At 42.0% G+C, this 12,869-nt stretch overlaps 1 protein-coding gene across 1 annotated transcript; it reads right to left on the bottom strand.

The window, feature by feature from the left end:
• Nucleotides 1–8,825: 8,825 nt before the first annotated feature.
• FIZ1 (FLT3 interacting zinc finger 1) lies at nucleotides 8,826–10,363 on the bottom strand. The gene has a single exon (XM_015822640.1). It carries the CDS (start codon nucleotides 10,361–10,363, stop codon nucleotides 8,909–8,911), a length of 1,455 nt encoding a protein of 484 aa, XP_015678126.1. The 3' UTR covers nucleotides 8,826–8,908.
• Between the last annotated feature and the right edge of the window lie 2,506 nt (nucleotides 10,364–12,869).

Raw genomic sequence — 12,869 nt, 5'->3', positions numbered from 1 at the left:
TTCTGCTTCTTTCGTAATTGATAGGCCAACCACCTTCCTGGTTTATTTGCATTAGAGAATGTATTATATTTCATGTACCTTAAACTAGTTGCCGTCTGATCTGCTATTAACATATTAAATTGTTCCCTGAGCACAGTAATAGATACTTTTAAATTATTATCCAGTGGATTTAAAATAAAAGCCTGTTCTTTCAATTTAACCTCTTCCTCTAACTCTTTACGTTTTTGCATTTGTTTACGCCTGTGAACATTATTCATATAAATCAAATTACCTCTCATATATGTTTTACTAGCATCCCAGACCATTGAAATTGAAGTACCTTTGTGCATATTCAACAAGAAAAATTCTTTCAATTGATCTCTACATTTCTGTAAATTTATGTCATATCTAAATAAATTTTCATTCAATCTCCAAGTTCTTCTGCTCCCTTCTTCAGCAAATAACTCCATCCATACCGGACTATGATCTGACAATGTCCTGGGAAAAATCTTAATATTCTTCACCCTAGAACAAAAATCATTAGTGATTAAAAAAAAATCAATTCTAGAATAAGATTGGTGCCTATCCGAAAAGAAAGTAAAATCCCTTTCTTCCATATTTCTCTCTCACCATATGTCTTTTAATTCCAGTTCATCCTTCAAATCAAAAAAAGTTTTAGGCAATATTGAATTAAACATTTTACAAGAACCTTTCTTATCTTTTCTTGAATCTAAAACACCATTCCAATCCCCCATCACAATAACTGATTTGTAATCCAGTTGATTTAGTTTCCGATATAACAATTTATAAAACTGTTTCTGCTGTTGATTTGGGGCGTATAATCCAATAATAAGACATTTCTTCCCATTCAATAATATTTCAACAAAAACATATCTTCCTTCTGAATCAGCATCAATCAATTTAGGCTGAAAATCTTTCCTGATATAAATAACTACTCCACCTCTTTTCTGCGGTGCAGGTGCCATAAAATGTATACCCAACTGTGAATTAGACAAATAGTTTTGATCTTTCGCTGTAATATGAGTTTCTTGTAAACAAACAACATCATTTTTATGTTGTTTCAAATAATAAAATATCTTTTTTCTTTTCTGTGGAGAATTCAAACCATTAACATTCTATGTCAGGAACCTTGCCATCTTTAGTGGCAGCGAGCCTCTGGAACGCTCCTTGTAAATCAGCTGTTACTGATTTCTTTGGCCTCGCCCCTCCCACTGGCTCCGAGATGACTTGCTGTGCAACGGGTACATCCACTTTTTGTTGCTCTCTTTCTTTGCGTTTATGAGCTGCACGGGTCATTCTTTGTGATTTGGGATCTTCTTTAGTTTCCATAAATTGTTGCTTAACTTGCTCTTGATTTTGTAATTCTATGAAACTTGATGACAATATAGCTCCTTCAGCCACTTTATCTTCACAAGTTCTTTCCTTCCTGGAACCTTGTGGAGATGATAGAGAACCTGCTTTCAGGATTGAAATATAAAAATCCTTTGCCTTTGCAATGGTGTTGAGCCTATAGCATATTCCCATATAATTTACCATAATGCCAGCAGGTATCTCCCATCTGAATTGAATTTGTCGCTTTTTCAACTCTTCAGCCAGGAAGGCGAAATCCTTCCTTCTTCTGAGTATTTTGGGTGGTATCTCCTTTAAAATTATAACATCTTGTCCTGATATTTGAAATTTCTCATTGTAAAAAGCTTGAATAATTTGATTACGGATTGATTTTCTAGAAAAATAGATAACAACATCTCTTGGAAGGTTTCTCTGTCTTACAATCCATGAATTGACTCTAAATTTTTTTTCCATTTCTCTTATAATTTCTTCAGGTTGACAGGATAAAACCAAGGCCAGATCTGCTGCAATCTCCTCCTCTAATTTCTCTTGAGCATTTTCTTTCAGCCCCCTTATTCTCAAAGCATATTCCATTTCTCTGTATTGTGACAAAATGACCTCATTTTGAGTTAAATCCACTCTCCTCCACTTTTCCCAGTCTAAGTTCCAAGCTTTCAACATGCTCCTCTACTTCATCCACCCGTCCTTCAATACATTCTACATGAACTGCCAGACCTTGCAATGCAAACAATATATCATCTCTCATCTCTGCATTCTTTTCTTCAAGTTTCTCTTCAAGTTTCTTTTCAAACAAGTCCTCCATTTCCATTCTAATCTGTCTTGCATTGTCCTTTAATGCATCTTGAATATCTCTCAATGTAAGTGCTGGAATTGGGGGGGAAGGCGGAGGAGTTTTAGGTTTTGGCTGCTGTGGTGTTTGAACAGCTGGAGAGGAGATTGTGCTTTTTTGAGGAACAAAAGTTCCCACACGCTTAGAGGCCATTTTACTTTTCTCCTTCTTCTCTTATACTTTCATTTATATAACATAAAATCTTGTAAAGGTCTTATAAAAGTCTTATAAAGTCTTGTAATCACATCAAACAATGATAGAAACAGAAAGCTTGTCCAGCCAGCTCAAAGTAACTAAATCTGTTACAGTAATAATCCAAGAGAAAGTCTCCAGAAAGTGAAAGTCTCATATGTTTTCAATTGAAAAAACAGAAACGCCCTTCCGCAGCCATATTCTTCTTCTTCTTCAAGTTAACATGAAAAGCGAAGAAGATTCTTTATTTCTAGAGTTAAGGTTTCAGTTCAATCAATTTTAAATCCTCCTGGTAGGCTCTGTCTGCCTGTAAAATTCAACTCACGCTTTCCTGGAACGGCAGAGGCTGAATCCGCGTCTGGCTTCGTTTCAACGAAGGCAGCCTGAAGCACGGAGAAATCCCCGACTCTGGGGGAACTCACCTTAGCCCTCACTGCTGTAAAAATATGAGGGCTAGGGAGCTCTACCCCTATCGGGGAAGCTCACCCCCCCTTTGCCCGGGGAAGGGGATTCCAAGCCGCGGAACAGCTGTTCCTGCGGCTCTTACGTGTCTTCAGGGCAGACAGCTCACAGAGAAGCTGCCATCGGCTCCGCGACTCAACCGGAAGTCAAATTGAGATTTATTTTTGGGAGAGTCAGAAGTGTTACAGAATGACTTTGAGTATTGATTGGTTTTACCGAATTGCAGTTTACTGATTAAGCCAAAAGTGGTTCAGATTCATACATATGAAGCCCAAAATCATGATTTACAAACTATAGTAGCTGTTCCCACAGCAAATGGTGCAGACCAAAAGGTGCAACGACTTAGCATGCTAAAAGAACCTCTTTGTATCTAGAGCACCATGATGGACAGAAGATTGTTAACAACACAGGAGATTCTGTCTTCTGCCTCTTTCAGTTGCTTATGTTTTTCTAATGTGTATATGCTGTAAACTTCCAGAGAGATTATTCTTGTAACCAAGGTGAAGTTTGGTCCAGCTGTGAGATCAGGCACACAGCATTTGTGGGAGCCATAGTTACTGTTGCTATGGGGGGAAGCTTCAAACCACATCAATACAACCTTCAGAACACACCAAGTCAAGGTTAGCTTAATCAAATTTGCCATCAGCTGTGTCTTCACAACCCATTAGGTCACAAACAAGTTGACCACATTTTAGCTTTGTGGACTGTATGAACTCACCCATAGTATTTTGTTGTGTGTACAAACAGAGCTGTATTACCTGAAGCAGCTAAAATGATTGAAAAGTCTTACTTTCTCCTTCGAAACCTAATCTCTAGCCCAAGATGGAGCATTCCTAACCTTCCAACAATCCTAACATGTAGGGTAAATGCAGGAAGTAAAAAATCAAGATGGCAGCCACAACTGCACTATCAAAGCCATGTATTTATGTCATGTAAAAAAAAAAAAAGAACAGGGCTGTAATCGTGTTGTCACAGTCACTATCTTGGTTTTTTTTCATTGCCCCTTCAATGGCCTTTTAGTAGACTTTGCATTATTTCTTTACTTTTGTTCACTGTCAATTCCAGTCAAAAAAGAGAAGAAACAGAGGAATGGAACAACACATTTGTTAGGCATAGATAGCGCTGCATTCAATTTTTGATGTTGTCAATGTCAAACCAGAGATGGCAAATTCCTCCCCTTAAGAGACTGCACCAGCAAGAAAGCAACTTTTACAAATCATAAACACTGCAGCAGATCTGAAAGCTGCTATTTTCCAGTGAAAATGTTCCAAAGAGACATTTCCTCCAAAATTGTTGATGTAATGCTATGAATTAAATGCTTCAGACTTCAGCTACTACCAATTGGGGATGTTTAGTAAATCTTTCGCCAGCCTGGTGGTGTGTTGGAATTAAAATTCCCACCAATGCACTTTCAGGCTGGGAATTCTGATACAGGTAGCCCTCGACTTATGAGCACCATTCTGGGACCAGAATTTTTGTTGCTAAGCAAGATGGTTCTTAAGTGAGTTGCACCCAATTTTGTGACCTTTTTTTGCCACGGTTGTTAAGCAAATCACAGCAGTGGTTACTCATGCCATCATTAAGTGAATCCAGCTTCCCCCGTTGATTTTGCTTGTTGGAAGCCAGCTGGGAAAGTTACAAATGGTGATCACATGACTCTGGGACACTGCAATTGTTGTAAATACACACCAGTTAATAAGTGCCTGAATTTTGATCACGTGTCCAGGGGGATGCTGTGTTGATTTTAAGTGCGAGGACCAGTTGTGAGCTGTTTTTTAGAGCCATTGTAACTTTGAACAGTTGCTAATTTGCTTTTAATTGATAAACATTCAATTTATGCCTGTGCATAGCTACACATTACACGAGACTGGACTTACGACCACAATTGAGCCCAAAATTTCTGTTGCTAAGCAAGATGTTTGCAAAGTGAGTTCTCCCTATTTTACAACCTTTCCTGCCATAGTTAAGTGAATCACTGCAGTTATTATGTCAGTAACATGGTTGCTAAATCAATCTGGCTTCCTCATTGACTCAGATTGTCCGAAGGTCACAAAAGGTGATCACATGATCCCAGGATACTGCAACCAGTGGCCAAGCACCTGATTTTGTAATCACGCAACCATGGGGATGCTGCAACAGTTGTAAGTGTGAAAAACTGTCACAAGTCACTTTTTCCAGTGCTGTGGTACTTCAAATGATCACTAAATGAATGGTTGTGTGTTGAGGACTACCTTGAATGAATTTGGTGAATCTTTGGCTTGTTCCCCTCCCTTTTATATGCAAAAGCTGTGTAATAAATGAGATGAAGGTATTGCTCCTCCAGACCAGGGGTGGCAAACTATAGCAACTCTACAACCAATGGACTTCAACTCCCAGAATTCCTGAGCCAGCAAAAAAAGGCAGCTGTTGATATATGCATCTGTCCAAAGGGGGCTCTTCTATTACTTCTTCCTTGTCGCAACATATCCAGTAGCTTCATATTATCATGGGAGCCTTATAAGAGAGAAGAGTCCAGGCCAGTGTTTCTCAACCTTTAAGACATGTGGACTCCAACTCCCAGAATTCCCCAGTCCGCATTAAATTCATATTTCTTAAGGTTGTCAGGGTTGAGAAATACTGGTCCAGACTTAGAGTTAGTAATCTCTGCCGCTCTGACAAACTGGATTGTTAGGTGTCTCCACATCATTGCCGATTCCTGGCAACTGCCTGAACTACGCTAGTCCCAACCATACTCTTGGCAAGATTTTTGGAAGTGGCTTGCCCTTGCCTCCTTCTCATTCGGGCTATGAGCATGTGACTTGGCCCAAGGTTGCCCTGCTTGCTTTTGTGTGTCAACACTGCAAACGAATTTGGCTGAAGCCATTTTCCCTTGGTTTTCGGTTGCCACATAATTGGGAGGAGGGTGTTTTTAACTTAGTCAAAACAATACATTGTTCTGTGAGAACCAAGGTCATTGCTGATTGCATTTTGGCGGGCTGGGGTTTCTGTTAGAAAGCCCGATCAACTTATTAATTGGAGAATGTGATTTATGACATCTTGCTGGGGTGGGAAGTTCAATTTTGCAACATTATAACCTGAGAGGAGGGGATTTGTCTTGGGTTCACCTTTGTTCGTGCCAATACTATGTAGCCAAATAAATGTTCTTTAAGGAAACTTTCTTGCCTTGAAGTTCTTTTAACTGGTCTCATCTATCAGAACCATGACATTGTGCCTGAGGTGGGACTACAATTCACAGTCTCCTGGTTTCAAACTTGGTGCCTTTACCACTACACCGAACTGGTGCTCCAACCTGTTTTTACTGGCATTGTTTCTGAAATGTTTTTCTGTTATGGTTTTAGCTCTATTTTCTCACCCTGTATGTCGGGACTGGGAGAGCCAGTTTGGTGTAGCGATTAAGGCATTAGGCTAGAAAACAAGTGATTATGTTTTCTAGTCCTGCCTTAGGCACAAAGCCTGCTAGGTGACCTTGGGCCACTCACTCTCTCTGTTCAAGGGTGTATTCTAGACCATAGCTAGAGTTTAGGGTAATCTCGCAGATCATTCAAACACAAGGTGAGTTCATTGCTGTGTATAAACATGCTGTCACTTGAGCCTTATGCCCAGAATGACATTTAAACATCAAGAGAGAAAAAAAAGATAGTTACATAAAAACTGCAAATGTTAATCCATAGGTATATGATACAGGTTTAATATAATGGTAAATTAGCAGAAATACAATACTGCCTGCCATATTGGAAAATATTTCAACCAGCTAACCTAGGTGCTGGCTTCTTTCACTGCCCAGGTACTACTGATGGATATATTTTTTCCTCTCTCGTGCGCACACGCATGGTTAATTATCTTGAAACCAAGGTTGAAGTAGATAAGCCTTCAAGCAGAGGCCCCTTGGCCAGACAAACTGGACAGGCTTTGTTTCCAAAACATAAGCAAATACCCACATGTGCAATTATTCTTTCAATAAAACATAATACAGAAATGCCCAGGTACAAGGCTTATATTCCACAGAAGATAAGGAACTGGAATTTGGTCAGGTACATAAGTTTATTAGATGTTCAAGGACCTAACAAGGACTTTAAAAAGAGGGGGGGAAACCCAGAAGACTCAGTTGTTGGTCAGCAAACAACTCCATATTGGGATGGGTAAGGGCTACCCCATCAGAATCTAGAATTTGTTGGGAATGGAGAAATGAGTTTGCCCAGCCAGGAAGTCTTATGAATGGCAGCAGACAGGCAAAAGAGTATAGAGCAAAGCCAACCCAGTGTTAGGTTTTCATGTAGGGTACAAGAATATACAACTCTTCACTATGTTCTAATTTCTTGTTTAGAGCAGGGGTGTCCAACCTTGGCAACTTTAAGACATGTGGACTTCAACTCCCAGAATTCCCAACCAGCCATGCTAGCTGGGGAATTCTCGGAATTGAAGTCCAAACATCTTAAAGTTACCCAGGCTATACATCCCTGGTTTAGATAATATGCCTTGCTTTTTAGTTTGTTCTCTGTTGCCTATTTAAATATTAAGAAGTAAATGTGAGCTTTCCTTGCTCCCAGGAGATCTTAATCTTTATGAGGTGCTACTAGGCACCTAAAAAATTTAGCAGTTTTAAATATCATTTGGAAATTATATATAAGCCTAGGCCAACTCAAAATTTCACCCTTCCAATAGCCAACCATGAAGGAGAAATATACCAGCTCCTCAATATTACCATTAAAATGACAAATACTCTTTAAATTATTTTGTTAAACATTGTCTTCTATTAAATACTAAGTTTCTCTGCCCTGAAACTTCACACCAAAGCAAAGGCATCTGTTTGGCCTTTACACAGTTTTCAGAAAGGAATAGCAGAGGTGACCCAAATGAACATTCTTCTGGCTGATAAATTGGAGAAAACATGTCATATTGCAAGATTAAAAATAGGAAACAGAATTCACCCTCCTCAGGCAGCCCCAAATTCCCTCATAAAACTATTGTTGGGAAGAAAATTTGGACAGTGTGTGCTAGAAATGCTGCTGGGACCTGTAGGAAAAAGGAGATAAATAAAATAAATATAAAAGGCTAACATTTGGAGGGGAGGGTGGAAGAGAGAGGCTGTTAAGTTTTGTGATTTTTTTTAATCAATGGTGTGAATTATTTTTTAATACTTAATTTGTAGCATATATACCATGAAGTAAAAGTTCTCAAATCTTCTATTAGTGGGCTTCTCTAAATCAAGTTGAGCCTTTTTGGAGATTCCCAATAAATTACAATGTGTACAGTTATGTCATAAACATGTTACCCTTATTTAACCTTGGGGATAATGGTTATTATGAGGGGCATAAGGTTTCTCTACCTTGAGGGACAGGAAGTACATCTAACTGTAGCCCTATCAATTCAAGAACAGAATGGCAAAAGGAAAAAGAAAGAAAACTATACAAACTAAAGAACGATGCAAGTTAGATTTGTGCACATTTATCTTTTTGGCCAGTTGTGCTGCCTTTTAGTACAAGACCCCAGTACTAAAGTGATTGGGAAATACTGAAGAGTGAAGTAGTACTCTGCCTCTTTAAATATCCAGCAAAGTGTCCTCATTCTCTGGAGAGAGAGAAAATGGCTCTGCCCCGAAGCTCTCCAGGATTATTGGCCAAAGTAATTTCAGCATTGTTAAGCTCACCCACATAAAAGCACCTTCAGACGTTAGACACTTAGCCAAGGGGTTTTTCCTGTCATAACTTCTTTGCATGGCTCTGAATATTCCTGTTCTGAAATCAAGAACTTTCTGGAACCGATCAGGTCAATAGACAGGGAGATATTCCTCTCTACCCGACATACCGAAACCTTATAATTTGCCAAGCATGTGCAATGTATTCTATTAACAGTAGTGGAACATTGGTAAATAATAATATATTTTTTTTAATCCTTTAAAGTCCTTGCCTTAAAGTACTGAACCAGGAAGGAGGGCGAGGGCAGGCAGAGTTCGGGAACAGTAGGCAGAAGTCTACCTCCAAAACGGGAACATCTGTGGCTGCCACTGTGGGATGGAGGTAGAAGAATGCAGTGCTGGGGAAGGAGGGTTATTCTTAGGAGATCAGGGTAGCCCTCCTAGTCAATCCCTCGGTGCAACTTGAGATGGCGGGAGAGGTTGCTCAGGGTGATGAACCCCTTGTGGCAGACAGTGCACTTGAAAGGACGCTCACCGCTGTGCAACAGACGATGCCTTTTCAGGTAACACTCATGCCGGAAGAACTTGCCACATTCAGTGCACTGGTAGGGTTTCTCACCGGTGTGTACCAAGACGTGGCGGTCCAGATCTCGGGGACTGCGGAAGAATTTCTCACATTCGCTACACTTGTAGAGTTTCTTGCCAGGCTGAGTCGGGAATGTCCGGAGATCCAGCTGGGGCAACAGGTGGCATTCTAGCTCGCTACCCGGGCCTGGTAGTGGTGCTGTGGACACAGCGTGGCTCAGCTGGTGCTCCTCCAGGGCCTGCAAGTTCACGAAGGGCTGGCCACATATGCCACAGGTGAAAGAGGGCTCGCCTCCGTGGGCAGTCAGATGAGCTGCGAGGGTGTTGCTGTTGGCAAAAAATGTTCCACACTCACACTGGTACAGCGTGTCTGGGGGGCGAGTTTCAGGAGAGGGGCAGGATGGACAGCCTCTGCTGTGCTGCTGAGTCTCCTCCTGCTGCTGCTCACCTCCTTTCGGCTGCTCCTCCACGCCCTTCAGTTCCAGCATCCTCCCATCCCTTTTCTGAGCTTTCTTGGAGCAAAGCTGGCACGGTAGGGGCCTGTCCTTGGCATGAGTGAGTTTATGGCGTTCCAAGAGGGATGCAGCATTGAAGTCTCTCTCACAGTCCGGACATTTAAAGGGTTTGATGTCAGTATGAGCCAGCCAATGGCGGCGAAGTTCAGAGGCTAACTGGAAGTGCCGCCCGCAGGCCCCACAACCGAAAGGGGCGGCCCGACCTCGGCCGGCAGCACAAAGGTGTCCCAAGGGACTCTGCTCTTTGCCGCAGGCCAGGCAGCGCGGGGTAGGCGCTTGAGGGGCTGTGGTGGCAGGAGACGCCCGGTGCTGGCGCTTGAGGTGGCGGCCCAAACTGCTGCGGGAGGAGAAACGGAGCTCACAGATATGACAGCAGTATGGCTTCTCTCCAGTGTGGACCACCTGGTGGTGAAGAAGTCCCGTGGAGTCCCGGAAGCCTTTGGGGCACATGGTGCAGCGGTAGGGGCGCTCCCCGGTGTGGCTCCGGATGTGGTTCACCAAGTTGAAAGAATGCTTGAAGCTCTTGACACAGTGAGGGCACTGGAAAGGCTTCAGTTCGGTGTGTCGGGCAAAATGGCGGCGCAGGTCCGAACGGTAGCGGAAGCTCTTGTCACATTCAGAGCAATGGAAGGGGGCTCGGGGGCCTGCTCCATTGACCGTCAAGAGTGAGGGGTCGTCCTCAGTATCCGAGTAGAGAACGACACATTCTTCCTGAGTTCCAGGGGCCGTTCGAACACCTCCTGGAGCCTCCTGGGAATGTTGGCCCTCTGGCCATGCTTCACCATGGCTCTCCATCTACCCAATGTACTTCTAGAGAGCAGTAAGAAGAGAATTAGAGCTGAAGGGGTTCTCAAGCTGTTGAGTTCAAATCCCCAATAAGGACAGCCCCCTCTTCCCAGTGTACAGGTAGCCCTCGACCTATTATCGTGATTGGGAACAGAATTTCGGTTGTAAGTCATTCCTGTCATAAGTCGACACATCTGTGGGACCGAAGCTTATTTTTTTACTGATTTTGTAGTGGTTGTTAAGTAAATCCATTCTCACAAATGGGATTTTTTTTGCCAGAAACTGTTGCAAATCACAGTCACATGACTTCAGGACATTGCAGCCAATTTTAAATGTGAACCAGTTGCCAAGCACTGGAAATGTTGCCATGTGACCTGGGGGGGAGGATTTTATGATGGCCAGTGATGCTTTACAGGCTGTAAGGCAGTGTTTCTCAACCTTGACAATTTTAAGGCATGTGGACTTCAACTCCCAGAATTCCACAGCCAGCATTGCTGGCTGTGGAATTCTGGGAGTTGAAGTCCACATGCCTTAAAATTGTCAAGGTTGAGAAACACTGCTGTAAGGCATCCTTTCTAAAGTCGTCATAATTTCAAACAATTGTTAAAACAACTGGTCTTAAGTTGAGGTCTACCTGTAAACCCATCACCTGGACCATTAAACAACTTTTAAAAAGTATCTGCATAAAAAACAACTTCAGGTAATTCATTGAAAAGCCCAGGAAAATATTGTAGAAAGCTCTGCATATGGAATTGTTGGGTTAATCCGAGAGTCCCTTCTCGTGCTGCAATGTGTAGTAATTCAGGATGGTTTAATTAAGGTAAGGCAGAAGTTAATGCTTTTATTTCCAAACAATGGAAACAAATCAACAGTTTTTAGAAACATCTCAATTCTTGTCAATGCCATTAGATTTCCTGCACTAGCAGATAGTATTAAACATAGATGTAGGAAATCTCCAGGGTTTATTTGTTCCTGGCTATGGTAGATGAGTTGATTCAGGAAACTCTTGGTATAATGGGGCATTGTAGAAAACTAAAATTTTCTATAGAAGCAGGACCACAGAGGGATGTGATATAGGAGAAAAAGTTATCAGGTTTCAATTCCTCACTTTCTTGAATGGAATTAAGGGTTCTAAGTTTTTTGGGCACCCACAACATTGTGCAGATTTGTTCTTACAAGACTGAAGCAGGAAGCAAATCCCTGTCCTGAAAGTGCCCAGAGGTTCTTATGCTATTCAACCGTTTCTCATCCTATACCAAGCAGCTTTTTTTCTTTCAAAAGTTGAAGCCTGAAGTCCTATTTCCTATTCAGGATGTTCACCTTTACACCAACCACAATCTTCTAACAGATGCACAAGAAGAAAGAGAATAATGTATGAAGTGCAATCTTTGCTGTCTTCCAGTTATGTTAATTGAAGGAGAGGAAAAATAACTGAAAGGGGACAAAAATTTTGAATAGCATCTAAATAAACATGCACATTAAGTATTAATTTTGCCTAAACATTCTTTCTTGAGCAGCCTGTTGAGGTAGCAATCTGCTTCTTTTCCAAGCTGAAGCAATAGAAAAAATATTTGAGAAAAGAACAAAGTCAGACCATTTATGCCTTTTTTTTGAGAATTCAAAGCCTCAGTCTCCCTTTGGAACTTCTGCACTTCACCTTTGCTGCTTATGCTTATGCCAATGGCTCTCAACCTTGGTAAGATGTGTGGACTTCAACTCCCAGAAATTCTTGCCTGTGTGGACTTCAACTCCCCTAAATCCCCATGTCTGGGATTTGAAGTCCACACATCTTCAAGCTGCCAAGGTTGAGAAACTCTGGCGAATGCTTTTTTTGTCATTAAAGCAGGGGAAAAAAAAACCTGAGCCAGTTTTAAACCAATGATGGCCTAGAAACCAGGAGAAGCATGAAAAACTGGCTGGGTTACTTTGGGCCAGTCCCCTCCTCTCTCTCAGCCCAACCCACCTCACAAGGTTGTTATGAGGAAAACAGGAGGAGGAAGACTGTTTAGGTACGTTCCTCACCTTGAGTTGTATGGGCAAGATAAAAATCTTTTTAAAAAAATACAAACCAACTTCCGGTATCGTGACCATCCACACCTCTATCCAAAGAAATTCACCCCCTTTTCTTATTGACTCCAAACAAAAAGACCCTCCGAGTCCTTCGTCTAAGCTGAAAATGCCGAAAAGAGTTTTTGGACCATCCCTGTCCCCATAAAAGCCCTCCAGATCTCCTAGGCTGCCGTTCGCGTAACCTCCAGCTAACCTGGCCAGCTCTGGATTTCCCAGCCGGTTGAAGTCCAACTTTTGTCTAGACTCGGACAGAATGAGGGGGGGGGGGGAAGATATTGATGGATCCTAACCCAGTTTCTATAGACCACGATCTCCTTGCTGTTCCCTACAGTGCTTTGGGAATAGAAGTAGCTTGCAGGGATCGTAGCCCCTCGCACAGGCACTTTTGGGGAACCCGGAATCCGGACTCGAGGCGTTATGACTCTGTAAACTCTCTCCCTAACTC

This window comes from Protobothrops mucrosquamatus, unplaced genomic scaffold, assembly GCF_001527695.2.
Source record: "Protobothrops mucrosquamatus isolate PMUCROS unplaced genomic scaffold, P.Mucros_1.0 scaffold1632, whole genome shotgun sequence".
Lineage (NCBI taxonomy): Eukaryota > Metazoa > Chordata > Lepidosauria > Squamata > Viperidae > Protobothrops > Protobothrops mucrosquamatus.
This window is presented reverse-complemented; position numbering and strand designations above follow the sequence as displayed.